This window comes from Thamnophis sirtalis, unplaced genomic scaffold (genome assembly GCF_051295495.1).
Source record: "Thamnophis sirtalis isolate CommonGarterSnake01/CBP01778 unplaced genomic scaffold, rThaSir2_p1.2 scaffold_1, whole genome shotgun sequence".
NCBI lineage: Eukaryota > Metazoa > Chordata > Lepidosauria > Squamata > Natricidae > Thamnophis > Thamnophis sirtalis.
Window position 1 is genome coordinate 78,923,605 of NW_028261381.1, and position 27,241 is coordinate 78,950,845.

At 36.1% G+C, this 27,241-nt stretch overlaps 1 protein-coding gene across 1 annotated transcript in view; it reads right to left on the reverse strand.

The window, feature by feature from the left end:
• Nucleotides 1–258: 258 nt before the first annotated feature.
• The window catches only part of PTPRJ (protein tyrosine phosphatase receptor type J), a gene marked incomplete at its 5' end in the record, with an annotated part of 33,363 nt that continues 6,380 nt past the window's right edge, over nucleotides 259–27,241 (reverse strand). Inside the window, 19 exons of the mRNA XM_087704128.1 lie at nucleotides 259–4,837; nucleotides 5,378–5,513; nucleotides 6,672–6,832; nucleotides 8,447–8,566; nucleotides 9,769–9,903; nucleotides 9,991–10,064; nucleotides 10,989–11,079; nucleotides 11,579–11,666; nucleotides 12,037–12,045; nucleotides 12,634–12,672; nucleotides 13,176–13,263; nucleotides 14,222–14,340; nucleotides 14,473–14,674; nucleotides 16,565–16,696; nucleotides 17,668–17,931; nucleotides 19,510–19,776; nucleotides 21,253–21,516; nucleotides 23,865–24,125; nucleotides 25,006–25,266. Of these exons, the coding sequence (XP_087560254.1) occupies nucleotides 4,679–4,837; nucleotides 5,378–5,513; nucleotides 6,672–6,832; nucleotides 8,447–8,566; nucleotides 9,769–9,903; nucleotides 9,991–10,064; nucleotides 10,989–11,079; nucleotides 11,579–11,666; nucleotides 12,037–12,045; nucleotides 12,634–12,672; nucleotides 13,176–13,263; nucleotides 14,222–14,340; nucleotides 14,473–14,674; nucleotides 16,565–16,696; nucleotides 17,668–17,931; nucleotides 19,510–19,776; nucleotides 21,253–21,516; nucleotides 23,865–24,125; nucleotides 25,006–25,266 (2,870 nt within the window). The remainder of the gene's footprint in view (nucleotides 4,838–5,377; nucleotides 5,514–6,671; nucleotides 6,833–8,446; nucleotides 8,567–9,768; nucleotides 9,904–9,990; nucleotides 10,065–10,988; nucleotides 11,080–11,578; nucleotides 11,667–12,036; nucleotides 12,046–12,633; nucleotides 12,673–13,175; nucleotides 13,264–14,221; nucleotides 14,341–14,472; nucleotides 14,675–16,564; nucleotides 16,697–17,667; nucleotides 17,932–19,509; nucleotides 19,777–21,252; nucleotides 21,517–23,864; nucleotides 24,126–25,005; nucleotides 25,267–27,241) is intronic.

Below are 27,241 nucleotides of genomic sequence, written 5' to 3' on the forward strand. Positions count from 1 at the left end.
GGGGCATGCGGGAGCCATGCATGAATGCATGGGGTGCTAGATGCATGCGTGGGTGCACGTGCAGGTCTGGGTGGGGCACAGGGGTACATGTGTATGCGTGGGGGTGGGATGCATGTGCGGGGGCTGCACACGCATTGCATTTTGGGAGTTTGGGCATGCACACACACACGCTCTTTGGGCACTAGGTCCAGAAAAGGTTAGCTATCCCTGCTCTAGCAGTTTCTTTTTTCAGTTAAAGTGTCTACAAAACTCCCCCCCCCCCCCATGCATCAGTTTTCACCAAAAGGAATCTTGTCTGTATGAGGTCTCTGTATGGGATCTCACCAACTTGCAAAGGAAAAGTTACATTAAAAGATGGACTGCTTCCAATTTAACGTCTGTACACAAGTAAATGATATGTAACAAGAGAAAGACAGAAGGACAAAAAATATTGAAACCAAAGAAGGCAAGTAGAATGCATTTGGACAAACACACCAAAATCCAGTGCTATTTTACTGAAGGAGCAGAGTAAAAAAAAGCCACCCAAGACAACTTCTGTTATTGTAGAAGCAGAATATACATTTCTATACAACAATCTGTATCCAAACTTTATAACACTGGAATGTCTCCGAAACCTAAACTTGAACAAGGGGGGCAGTTTTGCTCACAGGCTTAATGCAAAGGTGAGTTGTGTGAAAGAAAGCTGAGTGAAATCTGCAATACTAAAATACAACATAGCAATATAATACACTCAAATATCATACCAGTTTTTAATGCTGCCAGCGCATTGACTAAAAGAAATATATAGCAATAGCAGTTCGACTTATATACCGCTTCATAGGGCTTTCAGCCCTCTCTAAGCGGTTTACAGAGTCAGCATATTGCCCCCAACAATCCGGTCCTCATTTTACCCACCTCGGAAGGATGGAAGGCTGAGTCAACCTTGAGCCGGTGAGATTTGAACTGCTGAACTGCAGATAACAGTCAGCTAAAGTGGCCTGCAGTACTGCACCCTAACCACTGCGCCACCTCGGCTCTTATATGAATCCCCTTCCCTTTTACAAACCACGTCCTTCATTAAAAATGCCTTCATAATTTTAAGATCAGTGTACCAACAAAAGTAATTCAATGCAGAACCTTTCATTTTTCATTAAACGTGTCCATTACAAACTACAGCAGCATAATAAAACAAATTCAGACCCATATACATATATATATGTGTGTGTGTGTCTACAGCAACATATGCATGAGTGTGTATGTATTTCACTGCATAGAAAATCTGCAGCTGAGAGTTTCAGTAGATCTTTGTATTTTTTTAGTCAAAAGAAATAGAACAAATATGATTATTCTAACTACAGGAGTTCTTCAGGCTTTTGAAAACTATTTGCACAAGAATATAAACCACAGAACAAACAGGAATGATAATGAACCTGAGTAAACTCTATTCAAATAGAGGCAATCATTCATTCAATAAATCAAATATTGCACTTTTAAATAAATCTTCATCACAGAAAAGAACACAAAAATATAACCAGGACGGGAGGGGTACCCACCCCACCAATGCCACATGCCATTACAACAATCGTATGCAAACCACAGTTAAAGCTACATAGCTTTTCTCCTCCCCTAAGAATGCCACTTGTGGTCAGTCCTCAAGATCAATTGAAGTGACAGCTTTCAAGTGATCATCTTATAACTTAGATAAACCGTTCACTCTGAAATGGGCACTGAAAATGACCAATGTTGTTTTATTTTGCATGTGGTGAACCAATCATTACCATTCTTCTATAAGTATCTGGAAACCTGAGAATGAATGGAGGGTGTATGTGCGATGAAGCTAGATTTAACGGGAAATCACACATGAGTTTATTGCTACAGTATTCAGTTTGCAACACAATAACAAGTTTTAAAGTAGCTAGCTAGTTAGATTCAATTTGGGCTCCGATTCAGAAAAGGGCAAATCCAATTCTTGGTTTGACTTTGAGATCTGAATATGAAACTTAATTATGCAAATTCCAGTGTCTCCACTGAGTGCAACTGGAAACCAAGTTCTCTTTATGTCTTTTGCCTTTCTGAAGTAACTTCATGAAAATCAAAAGAATAGAAGGTTTATTTTGCCTTAGGGGCAGCGAGAGAAGGATGCAACTCAAATTTGGCCTCTTTGAGAAGTGTAGAAGCCTATGAGGGGGCGAACAATTCTTTTCCTCTCATTGGAAACTTTTCAAATTCTCCTCTAATGAAACTTGAGAGCAAAGGGGCAAATTTCAGATCATTTCCAAACATGTCAGGAGATGAAATGGAGAAGGCCATCTCCCAGATACCTTCTGTTTATACTTTCACTAGTTTCAGCAAGTGATGCTGAGAATTGGCCATTTTGGTACTGAATGTAAGCTGTGTAATGGTGAAGAGATGGGGGCCAGGTATAAAATCTGAATGTAAACTATCCCCCCGTGGTAAACAAATAAAGCCTCTTAAATTTAAATCAAGTAGGTAAAAAGGAGTTGTGCTAGGCACATTGGAAAACTACTTTTTAAACTAGGAAAATGTTAAAAATCTTTTGGAAGACCTGAGTAACATGCCATGATTGAGACACTTGAACTATGATGGTCAAGCAGGAAGCCGTTGATGTTATATTCTCAGGTCCCATAAACTCCATCTCTGGTATGGAAAATGCTCGACTTATGACCATAATTGAGCCAAAAATTACAGTCCTAAGTTGTTGCAGTCATTAAGTAGGTGATCACCTGACTGGACCTAATTTTATGACTTTATTTGTGGCAGCTAAGTGAATGCCATGATCGTTAAGATAATCTATTTTACCCAATGGGTGTAGGGGAAGGAGTGAAAGAACCTGGGGGACAGAGTCGAAAGAGGAATCAGCCTAGAGTCTCTACATAGTCACAAATGGACTAAATCCAACCCTTCTTGAATTTCATTCCCCCCTACCTAAAGCCAAGGTAGTGCTAACCGTTAGTTGAGTACCTTCCTGTGCACAGGCATGATTAGTAATCAGTTTAACTGGAACTTTATGTGTGGTCTCAATCTTTTCTGCCTGACAATGGGCGTCTTTTGCTGGAAATCAGAAGCGAACACCAGAAACTGACAAAAAATGTTGAAAATAGGAGCAAAAACAATAAAGGTGAGTGCATTGCCAAGTGTCCAAAGTGCAATCATGGGACTGTGGCAGTGGAGGAAGGTGGTGATGATGATGGTCCCCCCCAGGGGACTTATAATAAGCAAAATCAATAAGAGAACCAGATTTTGCTTAGCAACTATGGTGATCCATTTAACAACGGAGGCCAAAATGTCAAAAATCAGGCAAAACTCAATACTGCATCACTTAGCAATAGAAGTTCTGGTTCAATTGTGGTCATTAAGTCGAGAACATCCTTGAAGCACTGATCACTGGAGATATGTATTACTTAAAATTCTTACCCTGAAGAACTATGAACTGAAAAAACTTGATAAAACCATTGAATTGATAAGAAATTAAAGTCGCCAATCCATTCACACACCCTCTCCATCTTTGCATTATTAGTTGCATACCCCTAATAGTTAAACCTGATGTCACAAGTATCAATGGCTACTTGGACATCCCTTATTTTTTTACTTAGAAATTAGGATATTTTCACAAAGTAAGAGCTTGACTTCCTTATGTTTCATAAACAACTACTATTTCTCGATACCATTTTTTTTTGCGGTGTCCATACTATTGTCAATGAGATTCATACGTATTGCTGCGCATACAAATTATGACAATAAATGAGATCTGGAATCATTATACACATTGCAGTGAAAAGATATTAAGGACACCTAAGACTGAGGTCAAAGAAGAAAATGGTACAGAGAAACAGAACAACAGGATCTTCAAAGGGTATGGAATGATTACTTTCATCAAAAGTGGGAAATATTTTCAATGCATGAAAATAAAATTGGATACATTTTAATTTACCCATATAAGAAAACCTTGTCCTTATTCTAAAGCCAAAATATGATACGATAGTTATTGTGCTCACAAGACTAAGCAAATGAATTCTGCAATAAACCTTCCTCAGGCTAAAGTATCATATAAATGAATGGTTGCCACTTCCAGAAGGAAGGAATAAGCATAGGTATTCCAGATTTTAAAAAATGAAAATAATCATATTCAAATGTTAGACAGCATCTGAGAATTTCAATACAAAAATATAGATCTCTGATTATTTTGTCTTTAGCAAAATAGAAAGGCACAATTACATAATAAAATATCCTATTTATAAAAGGTTTACGTGTTCTCATTTTAAATAAAATGAATTTCAGAAGTCACTGTGGAATTTAAATGTTAAAAGTGACCAACATACACCATTAATTTCTGGAACACGAACAATAGAATCAGTATCCTATGAAGTCTGAACATGAACATGTTTAAAAAATAATTTAAAAGTGTCTATATTTTTCATTCTTATTATTCAGCCAACATTAATTTCACCAGTAATATTTTGTTTTATCAACCCTCAATGCAAAAATTATCTGCAAAATACAGTATAGATTTTTTTTCTTTTAACACTATAGTGAATCCACAGTTTCCACTGGCAATTTAACATGTGCATCTTCAGAACAGGTGCTGAAGTCTTTGTATATAAAGTCATACAAAAGCAGTGCATATTTCTTTCTCTCCTCTGCAAAAGGCCCAAATGGGAAGCAGACCATTCCTTTCTAGTTATGCATGGTAGCCATTTGCCCTCCCAATATATGGTGATGGTGTGAAGTTCTCATAGATTGCCATGGCATCTGTGTTCTGATAGATGAGATCCATTTTCTTTTCTTTCTTAGATTTAATAATATCCATAACACAGTGGTTTAGGAAGACATATTGGTCCTAAGAGGGTAAAGAAAATATGATTTTTTTACCATAGGTTTTAGATGATGCATCCATCAGTTTAAAGAGAAAACTGCACATGTCTAAAACCAATCATGATGAGAGCTGTGTAACATTTTGGACTCCGTGTCCAAAAACTGCTACTTATTCTGAAGCACTTTGGAGATTGAATCCAAAGCACTGTATAAACCTAATAATAATGACATACTGGTAGTCCTCACTTTGTGACTTTTCCAAGTTATCTGCCCAGACCTGGCCCATTTTTGAAGTTCCAATGGCTGCACACATGATTGCATGTTGGGGTGCTTGAAATCATCTTGCATTTCTAACCATTTGCAGCGTCCTGCATGGTCACATGACCATGAATTTTGGCATTTTATGACCAAAAAAAAGGCCGTAAAATTGGGTATTGTCATGTGATGATCCACTTAATGACCATCATGTGTTATAACCCTAATTCTCAGTTGTTACCCTTATAAGACGAGGACTACCTATATCCAATGCTTATTCTGCATGCTCAGAATAACAGTCTGCCCGTACCTCTGTTTGTACCATTAAAGATCGATGCATTCGCAGATTGTAAACGCTGCCATATACATCAACCGTGTTCTCCATCTCCATCTGTTGTATCAAACGGTCAATTGCAATGAAAGTTCCTGTCCTCCCAACACCAGCGCTGTTTAAAAATAAAGGCATAGGGTTGAATAACTTCATCTCACTCTTTTACTATCTTTTTCAAGTATTACATTTACAATCTGATCTAAAAATAGCACCGCCTAAATTTTCTCTCTTCTACATGAGGAAAAAACCAAAAGGAAACTAATGCCCTAGTTGTCCAGCCGCTCTGTTTATGGGACTAGAGTACAATATAATTATAAATATAATGTACTATATATAAACAGAGAAATCATCATCTTTGTCTTGTCCATGGGGGATCACTAGATGGAAGATTGTTGGGAATCATATGGCTCCAGGCTGGACTGGGAAATTGGGAAGAAAAAAAAAACTTATACTAGAAGGTAGCAGTGGCAAATCATTTCTGTATTATCATTAGGAAAGCTTCATGATTAAGAGCCTGACTTTAACTCTCCATTTGATTTGTTTTGGACTCCCAAAAAATTCTGCCACTTGAGGCAGCTGACACTATTTCTTAATGGCTGAAGACAATCATGAGGGACAGTTTGTTTCATCCCAACTTATCAAAAAGGCACCACCCCACACACTAATGCAGTCTCTCTCTGATACATGCCTAGCATGATAGCACATATCATACTTGGAAATAAACACACAGGTCTCATCTCAGTCCATTCCAACCCACGAAGTCATCCCTTTGCAGGACTCTTTACCAGCCAAATGATCATAGTTCAAATTTGGTTTCTTTTAAACCAACTAGTTAAGATGCCATCAAGTCAAAAATTGCAGTTGGCTATTCTATTTCATTAACACACCTCAATTATTTAAAAGTAAACACAAAAGGTCTGGATGTCCCCTTCTGGCTATGGAGAGGAAAACTGCAAAAATCCAAGGGTCAAATATAATCAACATAAAATAGTTTCTCTTCTTCAGACAAGGTAAAAGCCAAAAGATTGTCTGTACCTTGTGTATAGTTTACCTCCTGTATATTAGACTGATAGCATGCTTTTCACAAGTGGGTGGGTTGAATTCCAATTGTCATTCCGCAAATGGCACTGTCACTTCCTAGCTCACTGCCTGATTTTATAATTTTAAAAGCAGCTGTTCCCATGAGTAGCCTTGCAAGACAGCCACTCATTGTACCCCAAGCACATCTACACAGAATCATGCTTAAATGTCGATAAAAGTATTGCATTTGCACCTGCAGTGAACTAAGGTTGGAGAAGTTGATGGCTTCTGCCTCATGAATTCGTGTACCAAGTGCCTGAAGCTGATGAGGAGGTCAGTGGTTTCTGGAACCCCATGATCAGGCCAGGCAGTGAAGTGAAACTGACGCACAGGATGACTTTCCGGTGAATCACTCTTGTCAAAATACAGAAGAGAAGTTAGAATTCACAAAGAAATTATTTCTTCAAGAGAACAATGAAACTTGACACCATGATCAGCAAGTAGTTTTATGTAGATGCTGAATACAGGGCGGGGCATAACCTTTTCCTAGGGGGTCACAGCAACACTTGTAATAACAACACAAATAATTCATACACCATTCGAAAGCCCATCAAAAACTGAGTTTATTGACACGATTTAATAGTCAGTATGACCACCATTAGCCCTTCGAACAGCATTCAAACGAGGTGGATAAGAACACAACAAATCTTCAAACAGTTCCGTTCGATTTTCAGGGCGGGGCATAACCTTTTCCTAGGGGGTCACAGCAAGATCGACAGCAGTTTACAACTTCCGCGACACCTCATTTTAAAGCCCATAAAAAACTGAATTGAATGAGCTATTAAATGTTAAATTTGTTTCGGTTGAAACTTTGAGAATGAATTTGGAAACTGTGTTGAAAAATCTGGAAAATCGAACGGAACTGTTTGAAGATTTGTTGTGTTCTTATCCACCTCGTTTGAATGCTGTTCGAAGGGCTAATGGTGGTCATACTGACTATTAAATCGTGTCAATAAACTCAGTTTTTGATGGGCTTTCGAATGGTGTATGAATTATTTGTGTTGTTATTACAAGTGTTGCTGTGACCCCCTAGGAAAAGGTTATGCCCCGCCCTGTAGAAGTAGCCCTGCAATACCCTCCCACTTTGTCAGCTTTGATAAAATAAATATTGTAAAACCAGACCTATAGAATACATTTTTCATAGTTGCACCAAGATGGAGGATCCAGCTTCAGGTGGTACCTGCACTACAACCTGATCTAGAACAAGATCATTTATACGCTTGCCTTTCCAGCTTGATTGCTGCCATTTCAGTTACCGAATAGTCAGGGGTCAAGATGTTCAATCAAGCTTGAAAGGGCAAGTCTGTAAGTGATCTTGTTCTAGATCAGGTTGCAGTGCAGGTACTACCTGAAACTGGATAAAGACTATCCCAGGCACGGTCTCCATGTGCTCCTGTGATGCCTGCAAGCTTGATCCTCCACCCCACAACCACAGACCTGGTCTTCCCAGAAAAAAGTGGAGTTGCCATAAAATAACGCCACCCACTCCCGACTCTTCTAAGAAGCCCAGAAAAATATTGTGCCTCACAATACTGAAGGCTACCCAGCTGTCTAGTAAGACAAAGATGGTTGTGATTCCACTTTCCATGCTTTGCCACAAGTCATCCATGCAGTTTTTATCTCGTACCATGGGTCCAGAGGAGGGTTCCTACTGGTTCATATCGGTTCAGATAAGTAGGTAGTAACTGGACCGCCCACACACCCAAATCGGTGCTATTGTCGGTTTTTTTTTTGTTCTGTGCATGCGCAGAACAATCTCCATTGCAGAAATGTAATCCCCCCTTTTTTTCTAATGTTCTGTGCATGCGCCGACCTTTTTAGGTACAAATGCGCACATGTTTTGTGCACCGAACCGGCAGTAATGCCGTTAGCAACCCATCCCTGCATGGGTCCAAACCTTGATTGCCAAAACCCCAGATAATTTCCTTCTATCAAGAGAAAGCTCTGTAATATATGATCATAACTCACTTGCTCTATGGAGAAATCTCTTATTGTCCACTCGGGTAAGAAAATTTCTGAAGTCATGGCCACCATTATATCCCCATAGTTCTTGGATTGTTTGTTTGGCCAATACTCTTCACATTTTGTCTAAAAATATAAATAACCCATAGGTTATACTGTAAAATAATTTTATTGTCAAATTCTTTCTTGGACTGGAGATACCACAGCTGCAAGATACTATAATAAATCAGCTTCCCATAACATTGTGCCAGACAGACATTATGTAACGACAATTTTTACAGAATTCTTAGCCAACACAGTTAGAGAATTGAAGAAACTATGAAAATCAGTTTTGCTTTTTCTTTTTTCTTAGTACAATCATGTTACAGTCTTGAAGACTGCCTGAACAAAGTGGTTTGTCCTTGACTGCTTCCTATCCGCTGAGAGAAAGTGACAAGTCCAAGGTCACTCAATTGACTTTGTGCCTTAATGGGGGACTAGAATCCACAGACTCCCACTACTGGGATGATGTCATAACCACTGCACCAAACTGGATCTAATTTTTCTTCTACCTTGAAGACTAACATGATCCCAAAAACCATCTAGGGAACAGTTAAAAGAAACCTCCTTATTTTTGCCACAGAACACTATTATAATTATCAGCTGCTCTGTTTCAATAGACATGGACAATCCTTAGTAGAAGCATTATAAGAGCTGTGGTGGCACAGTGGTTAGAGTGCTACTTCTGCTGACTACCAGTTGCCTGCAATTTAGCAGTTCAAATCTCACCAGGCTCAAGGTTGACTCAGCCTTTCATCCTTCCAAGGTGGGTAAAATGAGGACCCAGATTGTTGGGGGCAATATGCTGACTCTGTAAACCACTTAGAGAGGGCTTTAAAAGCATTGTGAAGCAGTATATAAGTCTAAGTGTTATTGTTGTTATCTCTAAAAACATATATTAAATCTAAATGGAAATGTGTATCTGGTAATTGACTTTTAATTTTTGCCCATGTCAAACTTGATCTCATTCCTCTAAACTCAATTTGGAATATTTTAGTATGGACAGAATCTGTATGTTGGCGTTCCTTGCATAGATACCACAGAGTAACTCTTACATAGAGTTACCGTGTGGTAAGAAGGGCAGCCAATAAATTTAATGAATAAATAAAGAACTGTCTTTGTCAGCAATATATATTGTATCTGTATTTATTTAAGAAATTGGCCATATTGATTTGTGTAAGGAGCAAGGAATAATAGTTTTAAATGAATCCTAATGCCACTCATGTATATGATAGATAGTTGTGGCTCTGATATTTTGTAACTAGTCCTAGAAGTTTTAAAAAACTTACCCGGCCTTGTTCAATGCATTTAGTCAACATAACAACTGTGTAAATCTTCTTCTCCCAGATCATGCGCCAGAAATCTTGCACAGTGTTAGGCAAAGGGCCTTGTGCTGCAATAAACTCTTTCTTGGAGTTATATCCCTGTGATAAAAAATATGGTCTCAGTATCATTTTTCAATAAACTCGCCACTTTAAGTAATATGTTTTAAACACATCAGGAAGACTTACCGGCATATAATTTGCATTAATGTAATCATCAGTTGGATGATTTTGAACTGAAAGTTTAACACGAGAAATATCATCTGCAAGTAGGAAAAAAAAGTCAGCTCTTGCTTTTTAAATGTAATTTAGAAAAAATCATTAAATAAATAAAATGCATTTATTGTGAGAGGTCATATGGAAAGTGAAAAAATATAGGAAGTGGGGCTACAAGTAAGTTTAATTATATGGGGTCCTTGATGCTCTCTGAGCTGGGTGGTTTTCTTGCAAACATTTCATTACCAAACTATGTAACATTCTCAATAAAATGTAATTATTCAAGTCAAGTATTAAAACTTAAGGAAGTACTAATACATTAGCACTTCAATCAAATTCATTATGCTTCAAACAATCATATCCCACTAATTTCATTAAAGAAAGAAGCTAAAGAAACTTTAAATTTTCAAATGCAATTTTCAAAATGTTTTTTAGGAAACAATGGTCAATTATAGCTTTTTATCTGGTACACATAAGAATTTGATGCACCTCAGTAGAGAAGCATGGTTACTGAGAGCTTTTGAGCACTAAATACCTATTTTCCACTTTATTATTATTATTTTTGAATGATTTAGACCAGAGTATCAAACTCAAGGCCTGCAGGCCGGATGCAACCTGCAGGGTGCTTAGATCTGGCCCGCTTGGCCTCCCTGAAAACAGCAAAGGACTGGCCTGTGGTGCCTCTGCCAGTGAAAACGGAACTCGGGAGGGCCATCCCTGGCCCCTGAGCTCCATTTTAGCTGGCAGAGGGTTGCAGGACGCCATCGGAGCCAAAAAAGGGGTCCAAAAATATGGAGAATTTAAAATCAAAATCAAAGTTTCATTTTAGATTACAACTAAACAGAAAAGCAGAAAACACAGCACAAACTGTTTTGGGCCAAATGGAAGTTCTGATCATATTTTATAAAGTTACATCTAAAATATTTTAGATAATAGTAAGAGTAAATAAAGAAATAGAATGGGAAACTTACAAGGCAAAACATTGTTGTATCTATTTTTTCCTTTGTTTTCTGACAATTCTGCAGCAAATTTAGGCTGATTAGCTCCAACTGGCCTGAGATCCTACAACACAGAAACACACAGAAAGAGATAATTTATTACTTTTTTTCTCAAAACACAAGAAACAGTTTTTGAATATTTAGCATTGTTGTACTTTAATAACGGTGGATGCCAGGAAAAGGAATTATTACTTCTGCTTGTTAATTTGTTTTCACAATTGAGTTTTCATTCCTTACTGCAGTGTTTTTCAACCACTGTGCCGCGGCACACTAGTGTGCCGTGACATAGTGTAAGGTGTGCCGTGGGAAAAACACCTTATATATAGTCAATATAGGCACAGAGTTAAAAAATTTTAACATTTTCTAATGGTGGTGTGCCTCGTGATTTTTTTCATGAAAAAAGTGTGCCTTTGCACAAAAAAGGTTGAAAAACACTGCCTTACTGAATGAAATGCACTCAAATATATAACTCTTGAAAATTGCAATAATTCACTTAATAATGGAAGTGACCATATACGCAAGGAAAATATTCCTGTGTGAATAAGAATTGTTAAAAAGCCTACCTCATACTCTTCAGCAAACCCACAGTTTGAGTCGGCTTTCTGTTTCTTAAAATAAGATTCGTAATTTTCAACTTTAAGTAACTTTGATCTGCAAAAGACAAAAACAGCAGCTATTGTTTAGTGTACAGTTTTATTCAAACCACAAAAAAGCACTGAGTCACTTCGGAACTTAACTCCTTAATTATGCAAAAAATGTTCCTGCATAAGAGTCAAGTGTCCATTGAGAAGTGGTAAAACAGGTCAAGGTATGAATGAGAGTCAATAGCAATTTAGAAATTTCAAAAGTCAAAAGCAAAGTGAAGCAAAGAAACACTTGACAAGTAAAGGGTTTAACATGTACCGTAAAACAAAAATCATGTATATAGCTTGGAAATAAACAGAAATCAGAATGTATAAGTATTTGGGAAGAAAGGTAGAAACAATAATTCTATTTATTCCGGATGGAAATATTTACTTACTTTTTAGGTCTGGAAAGGAAAAAAGAAAAGAAAAGGAAAATATACATTATTTATTATCCTTATTAACTGAGCAAAACAATTTATATATATATAATATTTGGGATTCAGCAAAGGTTGTAATGAATTCCCTAAAATAATTCCCTGTTGTGATATTAATAGTTCCAATTAAGTTTTGTAAACAATGCATCGGTTTAAAAACTTCATCTTATCCATGTTTAAGCTATGATAATGCTGTTTCCAATTATTTGTTCCTTTCCCCCCTGCTTCTTATAGACGTTACTTCATTTGAAACAACTTTAACATTATTATTATTATTAAGATGAAACTAGACATGATACCATTTGCAGAATTAGCAACTGCATGAATTGTTTCCTTAAAGATTAAATGGTTTAGTAAAATAAATCATAATTGTTTGTAAAGCTTTATAAATGCTATGGAATTTATTTATTTATTTAAATGTATTGGCTGATACCCAAATCTAGCAGATTCTTTGTATATCACCCTCTCCCATCCATTTTCAAACCAAGATCAGAAAAAAAAAAGTTCGAACAGATTTCTGAACACTAGGCAAAGAAAAATAATAATAATTCAACTCACTCAATTTGAGTAAATGGCACTTCGTTATTTCTACCTTTCCTATAAAAGTGAAGATTGAAAACTAGTTACTTGGGATTTTCATTCTTTAATATTTAATCAAACTAGTCACATAGCTTTCCATCTAGTTAACACATTTACAATATACCATAAATTATGCTTTTCTTAGTAAAGAATGGTGTATTCAATTTTCTGTGACCAGACAGTTCTGAATAACCAGCAGTCCTCCCTTATCATTCCAGTATATTTAATACAAGCTTATCACCAAGAAAAAGATCTGTGTATCATCAGATCTAAAGCAAGAACAAATAAGAAACAAACTGTCCATGTTTTGAATTACAACTCCCATAATCCATTAATAGCTATGCTGACTGGATATTTGGGCTGAAGATTTCAAGAAAAAAAAACCACAAACAATAATTTAGCTGGAAATGCTGGGAATCAAAGCTTAATTAATTTGGAGAATCTTGGTGGACTCTGCAGTAGAGATGTCCACAATATATTGTGGAATTCAAAATAGCTGCATTATGAAGTTGTTGTTATACCTTTTGTTTTTCCAGAAGATGAATCCAACAATTGCAACAATAACTAACACAATCAAAATGCTTCCGACAACAGCTCCTGTGATGACAGCTGGAAAATACAAAAATGATAAGAGTTTTCTTCATACTTTTATGCTCCTTTACACGCATCTAATGCTTCAAACTGTTCTTAGTCTCCCTCTGTCTTTTATATCTTCTAGCTTTTTATCATTCTTTTTAGATCTTCATTTTCACTCGATGTATATTTTTAGATCCTTTATGCCTCTTTTTAATGATTGTATCCACCCACTTATGCTGCTCCGATTTTGCTATTATTATTTTTGCTTATATTGCCACAATTTAGTCCTTAATAAAGGCAGTCAGCTAAATTGGATCAGCTTCAAAGCTTCAAAACTTAATTGATACAGAGCACGCTGGCTGGGGAAAGCTGGGATTTGAACTCCATACATCTTAAAGCTGCCAAGCTTCAGAAACACTGATACAGAATGATGTACAACTACATCAAAGCAAAGTGAATTGCCAATTCACATATCCTTTATATCTGTTATGCTAACAATAACAAAGCAGCCCCTGTTCCTGAATCTTGGAGCGAAGAACACTAAGTAAAATTTATAGTGTATGAATTCTCATATACACTAGCACATGTAAAGCTTCAGACTAGCATAGAATAATTTCCATGTATACATGCAGATTCCTTTAATAGGGAGAATACACCAGTTAAACAATCTGGATGGAGAAAGCTTGGCTTCAGTAATTCACTGATACAATAGATTCAAATTAGGCTATTGTAGCTTCATCTGCAGAAGAATGTCTTAGAATAGTGGTTCTCAATCTTTCCGGCTTGGCAGATGGGGGGGGGGGGGATGGATGGTTCTGTATGAGTAGTTGCCGCACACAGCTACATTTGCCTAAGTGGTAGCTGCGTATGCATGCTATTTATGAATATACAATATTGGATTTTCTCTCCAACTTTAGAAAGGATTTTAATATGAAGATTCAAAGGTTTGGTCAGGATAGAGCTGGGTTTGCAACAAGAATTTGATCAATACCTGGATTCTGAGGTAAGTCAACAAACGGTGAAAGATGAGAAAATGAGACATAACTCTTCTCTGCATTGACAATGCTCTCATTCAAAAATGTAATTCTAGTAAAAGCAGCAACACATGCCCTAATCAAAGGTAGGGAAGAAAGGAAATAGCTATTAGGCTGAGATACAATCAAGAGTTTTCAGAGATATTCATTTATCATGTTTTATTCACATGTATTATAAAGTTGCATCATGAAACATGAAAAATCTTACCCGTATGACCCAAGTGGATCTAATTTTCCATTAAGATAACCATATGATACAGATTCATCTCCTATTTCAACAACATAATCCTGATTTTTGGTAGAAGAAGATGAACGCTTTTCTTCACTTATGATATATGCAACATAAGTATTTGTTATTTTTCTCCTGAAATCATCATATGTGTACTTTAAATCCTCATTTGAGGGTGTATCTAATTACAAAGAACAACATATTGTAAGCTAAAGTTAAATGATAAGCAGCACTTCAGCAAAATACAATTAGACTGGTTTTAAAATTAAAAAAAAACTCAGTGAGAAGAATTTTTACTATTTATTTAGTTAGATGCATATCTCACTCCTATGGATGCAAGATTTTCTACTCCTGAACAAAAGTTACAGTGCAAATTTCTAAAAAACTTTAATTTAATTCACTTTTGGAAATAGTTTATATACAGTTTTTAGAATAAATTAACAAAATGATATTTTATTAATTTGGTTTCTAGAATTTATTGGGGGGGGGGAGAAAATATTTGCTTTCAACTGAATGTTTCTGAAGTTGATTATACTGCCTTTTAATTTGCTTCCTCTTTTGCTTTTTAAAAGAAAGAAGTATCTTATGCTCACATTCCTTGACCAATTTGGGTACTTTGGTGAGGGCAAATTTTGCAAGGGAGGATGTTTATAATAGTTTCTGCTTATTGTTTTGGAGCTCCTTAAATATTTGCTGAACAATTGCTCAGGTACATGGCTGATCTCCTACAGGGATAAGTCTCATGTCTGCCTTCAAAATGTCCTGCAATTTATAGAAATTACGAAATTCCCTCAGGACTTAGAAAAGTACTTTAGCATAGGCTTATTTTAAACATATCCTTCTTCAAACACAAAGCTCTACCTTCATGGTGCTCACAACACACAAATGCAAACTCAGGTGTCGAGTGTTTTGCAAACCAAAACAAAGGAGAAACATTTAACTTAGTACTAAAGGTGCTTTTTTCAAGAGCACCTGGACTTTCTTGTTTTTCTTTGAAGACATTTCGCTTCTCATCCAAGAAGCTTTTTAACTCTGTAATTATTGTAATTGAATAAATAGATCCATACTGAATTGTTCTGGAGGTTGTAGGAAAGGAGACAAAATACAGGGGGCTAATTTCATAACATACTACTATTAACCATCTTGAAACTAAAGGCATTTCCTAACATTAAATACTCACATTCAATAAATTAAGAAGTGATGGTATACAGGACTGCATTTAGAACACTCAGAACAGAGTTACTGCTTTGTAATGGATGGCCATATAAAATTGCATGTATGTATCATTCATTATTGGAGGACAGAAATTTATTTATTTATGTCTATATACATATACATTTAATACATTTCTGTCTCATGATGAATGATAGGTGGTACATTACATTACTCTGTAACACTCACCACAAAATACTGTTTTGCCAATAATTAATAAACTGCATCACATTACACTACAATGCATTTATCCAACCAAATCATAGACACAATACTTTGGGGATTAAATAGATTGATGAGCTGTCCATCTCAGCACAAAAATTAAACATAGTTGAATAGTCATGCTGTTCATAGTTCAGAATAATTTCCTGTTACGTTTTATGAAAAAAAGTTACAGTATTAAAATGTTTGGAAAATTGTTGGTGATTTCATTGAATTATCTGTGTTGTTTTCTTATATATTAGGTTTTTTTTTAAAAAAATCCAGCATTTTAAAAGTAACTCAAGGAAGTAAATACTGTATATCTAATATTACTTCCTCCCCCTCTTTTCCCCACAACCAGAGCCCTGTGAGGTGAATTGGGCTAAGAGTGACTGGCTCAAGAACACTCAACTGGCTTTCACATCTACGGGGGACGTGCAAGCAGAGCTGGCTGGAGAATTCTGGGAGTTGAAGTCCACAAGTCTTAAAGTTGCCAAGTTTGGGAACCACTGGCTTAGAATTTAGGTTTAACTGACTTTGACTTCATTTTTTTTTAAGATAAAAGAGCCCTCATGTATACAGTAAATATTCATGACATAAAGATAAAACATTTTTAGATCAACAAAAAAATATTTATCCTAGGGATATCATACTTTACCTTTTGACGTGGTAATGACAACTGCATATGCTGTTATAGGTCCATGACTTGAACTAAAACTGTTGAACTGAACACTGAAAGAGTTGTGATTGGTTGCCTTCACGGTAGGGGACATGACCAAAGGTGGGGGATCTGGAAAAGAAGAAAGTAACCATGACCTTATCAGGATATGGAGGGAATAAGGAAAAAAAACAACACTGTGCCAAACCCTGCCCGGAGATTTATTCATAACCGCTCTCAGCATATCATGCAAATTTTATGACCCCATATTCCAGGTACTACTTCTACATCGGTGTTCAAAGCACCTACCAAGGCACTTCCAAGTTGAAAGGATTAGCTGGTGGCATCATTGTTGCCCAGGGAATTGCCTGAGAGGGGTTCATTTCATGTCTTGGTTATTTTTCCCACTTGTTTTTAATCTACTTATCTACTTTTATTTGCATGCTTTCAAACTGATAGACAGATAGGAGCAGGGCAAGGATGGGAGCTCATTCTGTCCTGTGGCTTGCTCTTGGTTTTGAACTGTTGATCCGTCGACCTCTCAACGGTCTTTTGATACAACGTCCTAATCACATGGGAAACTACGCCCCCCCTTCTGTTCCAAACTGAACTGCAGAATGGAATGAAAAAAAGGCAGTTTTGAAAATTGCTCACAACTGCCTCCATGTTCCTGTATGCACTAGCATCTCCTCATATATTCCAATTAGATAATTCACCTCAGGATATGGAGATATAAATGTATTGCCATAATGAGACTGATTATGTGCCATCAAGCTGGTGTCAACACTTAGTGGCCACATACATATAACTTATTAATAAGAAAATGCCCCCCTCTGTATATCTAAAAATGTTATATAACATACAACCAATATATAAAAAGGAACGGAGGTGCCATTTTTCTTCAGATATGTTCTCTGACAGATCTGCTCCAATAATTCATTAAGAAATATATAAAGATTTTGAGGGGTGCCAGGGAGAAAAACGGAAGCATTAATCACAGAGCTTTTCACATAAGTACATTTCTCATCTAAAAATACATATATGCATCCAACAGATGTATCCTTTTTATTCATTAAACAAGTCCATACAAGGTAGCTTCATACCTGTGATACTTGTGCGGCATGTTTTTTCCTGAGGAACACTCGTTTTCTTACATGAAAGGGTGACAATTCTAATGGTATACACGGTAAAGTAATCCAGGCCTGTGACAATGGTTTCATATTTTCCCTCCAAAGTCTGGTTCCAAGGATTGTTTAGGACATCAATTCTGAAGCCTTTATAACTTCCTTTTGGAGTGCTCCAGTTTAGACTTAATTGTGGCTTTTTTTCTACCAGATTACAATCAAATCTATCCACTGATGCTGGATCTACAATAAAAGAGAACATCTGTTTGTCCATTTGCTGTTTAATAAGCATACAAATTTGAGTCATAAATGTAGCAGCATGGAGCAAAGAAAAACTTCTTCCTTAGTTATCTGTTTCTTTTTTGAAGAGCTATTCATCCCAGAAATGCAAACTGAGTATTAAGAGAAAAACCATATAAACATAAACATGGGTTATTATTACACAAGGAGAAAAATACTGAATTAAAATAAATTTCATCTACCCAGTGAAATAATTTAGGCTATTCTATTAACAATTTATATGGAATATGCTTTATTTGATTCACTGGCATTTATTTTTGAGGAGACCTGAACAGATTTTCACTACTAGCAACATTCTTATTGTTACAAATTTAAAAATATTTGAAGAAATATTCCCTATGACCTCGAAAAGATTCAGAATTACATTTATGCAGTATAAGGATTGAGTCATTGAAAAAAACATCAAGCTATTTGCTGTAATCTGTTTTCCAATCTGCTATTATCATCTCATCATCTTTAGACTTTTATTTGGGTTGAGTTTTCTGATTTCAAGACAATCTTGGGTAGATATTGAATGGGTTCACTCAACACATTTAATCAGATCAGTCAGAGATACAACATGGCAGGCTTTGTTAGTTTTAGCCTTGTTTAGATTTTATTTTGGTAGTTTAGCATGGTAAAGGGCAACAGACTGTTTTGTGAGATACAATATAGATATCGATATATCATCATCCCAGGAAAATAGAGTAATTTGGTAACCACATTATTTGTTATATCAATACGCAACTTTAATATGTTAGCCAGCCAGTAACTGGAGCAAATAAGGGCCCCTCCATGTATAATGGAAATGACAGAGACTCCTTGTGGTACAAGAGCTGATTGAACATAATGTTTACTTTGTATGGAATCCCCAGGAAAAGCTCTTCTACAAAGTGGACATCTCATAAAAGTGCGTCTCTAGAATAAATCTTTTATGAGTTACAGGAATCATGGGGCTTGGTGGTACTGGCCAGTATCTCTTAAAATTATCTATCCTATCCCAGTATTTAGTTTCTATACTAGCCCAGATGGGAAATTAAGAAATAATAGGGCTTAACATCCAATTTCTAGGTATAAGGTAGCATCTAATTGAAACAGAACACATATCTGAATACTATTTTTCTCCACTCTAGAATATATTCTTTTTGGATTATGTTCAAAAGTAAACCATTCTTTTCTTCTATTGCACTTGCCCTCAGAATTCCATTTCCCCTGAAATTAGATTGGCCTCAACACTGTTGGTCTTTCAAAATGGATTGTGAGGTTAGGTGAGCCTATGGGTTATTATTATGCCTGCTGCCATCCTTTTTACACTTTGTTGTGTATTGTTATTTTTTATTTTAATTACTGTACCAAAATTCTTAATCTGTTCCCCGCCTAAAGTGCTTTTGTTACACTGAATAAAATAAATAAAATCTTCACCTCAGTTTTCAGATGTATCCAGCACAAAGATTTTCATTCATGTACAAATCATACGAAAGTGTTTATTATGTGCACAGAGCAATTTGCACATCTTTAGTGTGTACATCTCTAGAAACTTACTTGTACAATGAATTATGTTCTCGGGTATCCCTTCAGTCTTGTTATCTGCTGCTATGGAATATATGCTGAATTTATAATTAGTACCAGGATTTAGCTCTGAAATTTCAGTGTTAGTAGTTGGGGATGTTTTATTAGTCTCATCAATTGTTCCATTGATGAGTATCCTATAAGAGTATGTAGAAGCAGCTGCATCAGGACTTTCCCATGATATGTTGACTGTGGTTGTACTGACATCTTTAACTGTGATGTTGAAGACTGAGCTAGGTTCTGTAAAGGAAAGAAAGTAATTGAATACACACATACACCTATAGTATATCACAGTATCTTTTCATGTGACAACACTAAAGAAATGACACTTGGCTACAATGTAAAGTAGTGGGTATACAGCTTGTATAACAGTGTAAATGTGCTGTCCCCTCAAAATAACACACAGCCATTAGTCTAAACTGCTGGCAACAAACGTGAGCACACCCCTAAGTGATAATGTCCAAATAAACAGTTTCATATAAATATAATTTTATTAACACGAAAGCGGGCTCGAACAAAACAAATTTGTTAATGGCAACAGATCCACATTGATTGCCTTCTGTGAAATGTGGTTTCAATTCCTGCCTCTTTCGTTTTGGGAAAGATTCACCAGATTCATACTCACAGACTCTGGAAGCAACAAGAGATTATTTTTATTTATCAAACTACCAGAAGACAAGAGATCATTTCCAAATGATTTCTTCTTCAGGCTATCACCTACATGATTTTTTTACTACACTGATTACTGGTTCATTATTCACAATGCAGTAAATGTTTTAGTATCTGTGCAAATATAAAGGCCTTGTAAGATGACTCATATTGTGACAATGAAAAACACCAATACATAGAAGGGGTCTGGCTCAAGATATTCAATAACGATTTTCTTAAATTCTGATGGTGATAGAGGACATGACCAGGCTGAACCGTGTCAAACACATCAATTTAGAGTTGCTCCTCTCCCACAAGAGACCTAAGTCCTCCTTGAATCCCGTTGATTCCTATCTAATACCAATTTGCTTTGACCATTAGAAGATCAGATACGTGTATGGAATAAATTTGAGGTACACTTTAAACTCCTGTTCCAAGTTATTTGTGCCTGACAGGTACAAACATTTGTCTTTTGTTTAAACATTTTTTATAAGCAGAATACTCCATGGAGAACTTTTATCACCATCAAACTAAGCTAATTTTAGTGCTGAAAAAAGTCAGAAATATGATTGGATTTCATGTGGAAAGCACAAAAGAAAAATAGATTTCAGCTTTAGAGCAAAAAATATTTTTTAGGCTTCAGCTGCTGAAATTTTTCTACAAATATCAAAATCAATCTCATTCAATCTTGTTTTCCTTGAAAACATAATGCAAATGTAAAGAATACTCTTTGAGCATTATAATAACATAATTATATCACTTAATTTGATTAACATTTTATTTACATGTTTACTGATATAAACTGTTTTCTGAGAGATTAAGGTAAGGGGTAGATGTGCACTTTCATCACATAAAATATGCTATACATATATGTATGAGAGAAAAATAATTTATAATCCCCAATCCCAAATTATTATAGTAACATGTCAAGTAGGATTGTTAATCATATGTTAATATTGCACTAAAATATTATTCTTTGAGCATTTTAGACTTAGTTTGATTTAACTCCATACTGTGCATTTAAAAATAATGCACAGGAAAAGAAATAACATAATTTAATATACTTACTTGTATAAGCTTTTGTTCCATTTGGGTCTCCTTCAGTGTTATTGCCATCGACTTGTGCAAATATTTCAAACTTATACAATCTTCCAGGTTCCAAGGGAGAAATTGACACATATCTACTATTAGAAAACAAGCTAAAAGAAGAAGGCCCATCAATACGTATTTGGTAAGTGTAATTTGATGCCTTTGTATCATTATTTTCCCAACTTAAATCCAGGGAGGTAGTAGTGATGTTTTCAGTTTTAATATCATAAACTGGACTGGGCTCTGTTTTAAGAAAAAAAAAGGCATTATTTTAGGTGCTGAAGTGATTAAATATTTTGCTACCATCATGGACAGTGAATGCAACTACTCAAATAGTACTGATAAAGGTATAGACACAAATGTGTGAGTTTTCAAACAACATATATAGGAATACTCAAGAGAAAGATAAATATACAGGAAAAACAGGCATGGGATTTTATGCACAGTACTCTCCATCATTCCAGCCAATTATGCCTTGATTTATTTGCAATGAACAGAAAGTTCAAAAAGGAGTTTTCTTTGGAACTATCAGAATATTTTTCCCATATATTGTAAGATAATATACGAAATATATGTGAACAAGGCAGAATCACTTGTTAAAATAGTAACAAAACTAAGATTCTCAACCACAGTCAACTATATCTGTTAAGCAGAGAAAAACACATATATGAAAAAAAGTATGATTTCAATATATTCCTCATGTGAAGATTTAAAACACGTGAAATTGCTAAACTTTTAGTATTAATAATTTCTCTTGGCTCTGTCTTAAACAAAATTTCAGGATATATGTAGTAAAATGTGTGGTCAAATGAGGTTTTGAGGGCAAAATGTTGCTATTTGAATAGGGCCTAAAATTCAGACCCTAGCTAATTTGAAACAGCCATAAGCCCTATATTGAAATGGGGAAGAGACAGTGACTGTAGCATAAAAATTCTTGCCAAACATAATTAATTCCTCTAAATAGAGCATCTGGAAAATAGATGTATAAAACATATACAGGTAGTCCTTGACTTACAACAGTTCATTTAGTGACCATTCAGAGTGACAACAGCTTTGAAAAAAGTGACTTGACCATTTTTCACACTTATGACCATTACAAAATCCTCATGGTCATGTGATCAAAATTCAGATGCTTAGGAAACTAGTTCATATCTATGACAGTTGCAGTGTCCCAGGGTCATGTGATCACGTTTTGTGACCTCCTAACAAGCAAAGTCAATGGGGAAGCGAGATTCACTTAACTTAGGTTACTAACTTATAAACTGTTGTGATTCACTTAACAACTATGGCAAGAAAGGTCATAAAATGGGGCAAAATCCACTTAACAAATGTCTTACAACAGAAATGTTGGGTTCAATTGTGGTCGTACGTTGTAAGTTCCATTGTGATTGTAGTAGTGCTTTTGAAAAATACAACTAGTCACATTTGTAGAGTTTTCCAAATATATGCTCTGTTTTAGATGCACTCTCTCTTATTCATTTATCTCTTTGGGCTTATATGCTCCTTTAATTCCAATATATAGAGGGCCAACATTTTCCAATTTCAATAGGTTTAGAAACATAATGTGACAATGTGACATACTTTGTTTTGTACAGTTTTTAAAACTGAGGATACCATTGGAATCTGTGCATTAGTACTCACAGTCCTCAACCTACAACCACAATTGAGTCCAAAATTTATGTCACTAAGTGGGAAATTTGTTAAGTGAATTTTACCCCATTTTACAACTTTTCATGCTACAGCTGTTAAGTGAATCACCGTATTTGTTACGTTAGTAACATGGTTGTTATGTGAAACTGGTTTCCCCTTTGATTTTGCTTGTAAGAAGGTCGCAAAAGGTGATCACATGACCCCGAGACAGTGCGACCAAGCATCTGAATTTTGATCACATGACCAAGGGGACTATCTCCCATAGACCGATTAGATCTCACAGGTTAGGTCTCCTCCGTATTCCATCTGCAGCCAATGCCGGCTGGCGACTCCCCGGGGGAGAGCCTTCTCTGTTGCAGCTCCAGCCCTCTGGAATGACCTCCCCGTGGAGATCCAGACCCTTACTACCTTCCCAGCCTTCCACAAAGCCACCAAGTCCTGGCTGCTCCAGCAGGCCGGGGGGCTTGTGAAACATCCAGCCCCATGGAAATTGTGAATGTTGCGTCTTTTTTAAAGTGTTGTCTTTGTCTATTTATCCCCCTTCCCTTGTCTGTTGTGAGCCGCCCGGAGTCCTCCGGGAGTGGGTGGCATACAAGACAAATAAAATGAATGAAATGAAAATGAAATGAAATGGATGTTGCAATGATCATAAGTGTGAAAAATGGTCCTAAGTCACTTTTTTCAGTACCATTGTAACTTTGAACAGTCACTAAGTGAACTGTTGTAAGTCGAGGGCTATCTGTACTTGTTCTCTTGCACTAGGCTTCATAATGGCAGAATTTGTCAATTTAATTTTAAACAAATTGCAAATCGAATTTATATATTGTCCTAGGACCCATCGTAAGTCGAGGACTTCCTGTAGGTTTCGTTTCGTTTTTCGTTTTATTTATATGCCGCCCTATTCCCAGCAGGACTCAGTCACATCATTTAAATACACTTACTTGTATAAACACTTGCAACCTTTGGATCTCCCCTACTGCCATTAATTTCTGCATATATTTCAAATTTGTATAATATCCCCGGTTCCAAGCCATCAACTTTCACATATGAAGTATTAGAAGATTTATGGTTAAAATAATCAGTTCCATTAATGTATATTTGATAAGTATAATTAAATGCATTTGTATCATTATTTTTCCACTTTATATCCAGAGTTGTGGTGGTGACATTTTCAAATTTAATATCATACACTGGACTGGGTCCTGTTTAAGAGAAAAAAGGCCTTTATTAATTTTTTTATTTTATCATTAAATTGATATACAATTATAAATTATATGGCGACTCAATTTATATTATTCAGTATGAAGTATACTAGACAGACATGGGTTGAATGGTATTCCTCATGGTTTCAACAGATGCATGAATGTTGAATACATTATCTGCAGGAATTTTACTCCATTTAATTGAAACTAGTTAAGGGTTTGGGGAAACTTAACCAGGTCCAGCTAGGAATGTGGGGGGCGGGGAGTGAAGCTTGCATGGAGTAAATGTGACACTCTATTTTCAATCAGCATGAATATTAGATCAAAATAAATCCATTATCATGCATTTTTCTCCAATTAGATCTTCAGCAAAATCTTTTCATACCTTAAAAAAAGTGTGTTACTGAAATTTGCATACAGAAGAAATTACATTTTAACTTACAGTCTTTCTTGATTAATTTACTCTGTAGTAACCCTTGAAATAATATTCAACTCTCAGCATAAAAATCACAAAACATTTGAAAGTTCATTTCTAATCTATACAATCCTCATTTTACAAAATTTCACCACAACAAAGCAGCAGGCTGGCCATTGAGCTGCAGTACATTAAATTTCCAGCACTGTAAGTGGTGTCATTGTGACACTGATTCTCCATCATTAGTTGGTCCTTTAAAACTTTTTAGCAGGTAGCTAAAAAGCAGGGTCCATAATGGCAGAATTTGTCAATTTAATTTTAAACAAATTGCAAATCGAATTTATATATTGTCCTAGGACCCATCGTAAGTCGAGGACTTCCTGTAGGTTTTGTTTCGTTTTTCGTTTTATTTATATGCCGCCCTATTCCCAGCAGGACTCAGTCACATCATTTAAATACACTTACTTGTATAAACACTTGCAACCTTTGGATCTCCCCTACTGCCATTAATTTCTGCATATATTTCAAATTTGTATAATATCCCTGGTTCCAAGCCATCAACTTTCACATATGAAGTATTAGAAGATTTATGGTTAAAATAATCAGTTCCATTAATGTATATTTGATAAGTATAATTAAATGCATTTGTATCATTATTTTTCCACTTTATATCCAGAGTTGTGGTGGTGACATTTTCAAATTTAATATCATACACTGGACTGGGTCCTGTTTAAGAGAAAAAAGGCCTTTATTAATTTTTTTATTTTATCATTAAATTGATATACAATTATAAATTATATGGCGACTCAATTTATATTATTCAGTATGAAGTATACTAGACAGACATGGGTTGAATGGTATTCCTCATGGTTTCAACAGATGCATGAATGTTGAATACATTATCTGCAGGAATTTTACTCCATTTAATTGAAACTAGTTAAGGGTTTGGGGAAACTTAACCAGGTCCAGCTAGGAATGTGGGGGGCGGGGAGTGAAGCTTGCATGGAGTAAATGTGACACTCTATTTTCAATCAGCATGAATATTAGATCAAAATAAATCCATTATCATGCATTTTTCTCCAATTAGATCTTCAGCAAAATCTTTTCATACCTTAAAAAAAAGTGTGTTACTGAAATTTGCATACAGAAGAAATTACATTTTAACTTACAGTCTTTCTTGATTATTTTACTCTGTAGTAACCCTTGAAATAATATTCAACTCTCAGCATAAAAATCACAAAATATTCGAAAGTTCATTTCTAATCTATACAATCCTCATTTTACAAAATTTCACCACAACAAAGCAGCAGGCTGGCCATTGAGCTGCAGTACATTAAATTTCCAGCACTGTAAGTGGTGTCATTGTGACACTGATTCTCCATCATTAGTTGGTCCTTTAAAACTTTTTAGCAGGTAGCTTAATCAAAATTCATCAGTCAATAGAAAAAAATCAAATCTGAGAATGTTTCCCAAGAAAAAGGGTAGAATGTAAATACAATACAATACAATACAATACAATACAATAACAGAGTTGGAAGGGACTTTGGAGGTCTTATAGTCCAACCCCCTGCCTAAGCAGGAAATCCTATACTGTTTCAGACAAATGGCTATCCAACATCTTCATAATGTCAAGCCCCTATTTATTCCACTACTATAACATGCAAATTATAACATTTACAGTAGATGCAGAAAGGTTTACTCCAAAGCAGCACACATTCAGGATCACACCTCATTACACAAGTTTTTTTGGGGGGCTGGGAGGCCTGGTGCAGGTGAGGTACAAGTTGGGGGAAACAGAGGAAGGCCTGGAAGGCCAGTGCAGGCCACAGGCGAATGAAAGAATACATACTGGAGCAATTTGCCGCCTTCCCTACCGGCTTCTCCATTGACCTTGCTTGCAGGAAGCCGGCAGAGAAGGGTGTAAATGGCGGTCAGGTGGCATGGCTTTCTGCAACAACATAATTGCTATTTGTCATATTGAGTGCATATTGACTGTGATTATGTAAACACGGGAATCCTGTGATGGGCAAAACTTTGAGGATTGGATGTATCTTTATTTTTTCAGTACCATCTTCCAGTGGCTGTTCAAAGTTTTGATGTCTATAGAAGTTCTCAATCATCCAGATCATGATTATCCCAAAAGGTGCTTTTTCCCAAAGGCAATTGGAATTCTTTGGGTTTTATTTCCTTTTTTTTTTGTTTAAAACATTTCGCTTCTCATCCAAGAAGCTTCTTCAGAAAGTCTAGTTGCCTTTTGAAAAAGCACCTTTGAGGCAATCATGGCCCGGATGATTGAGAACTTCTATAAACATAAAAACTTTGAGCAGCCCCTGAACAAAGGGCCATAAGCTGAGGCCTATCTCTACATGGTAGCCCCTTTTGTTTAACATAAATACCCCTGTACACCTTTACTGATAAGGTGCACAGTTTACATAATCACATTATTGAAAAAACTGAACAGGATCCTAGGAAGAATCTAGGCCAGCGATGGTGAACCTTTTTTGGCTTGCGTGCCAAAAGCCGGGGGGGGGGAGGCGCAGGGCGGTCTTGCATGGGTGTGCCACACCCATAATGCAATGCACAACCCCCAATGAGCATGCATGCATGACAGGCGCTCCCCCCATTTTTTGTATGCTTTTTTCACCCTCTCCAGGCTCCAGAGGCTTTATAGGAGTCCGAGGAGGGCAAAAAGAGCCCCCCA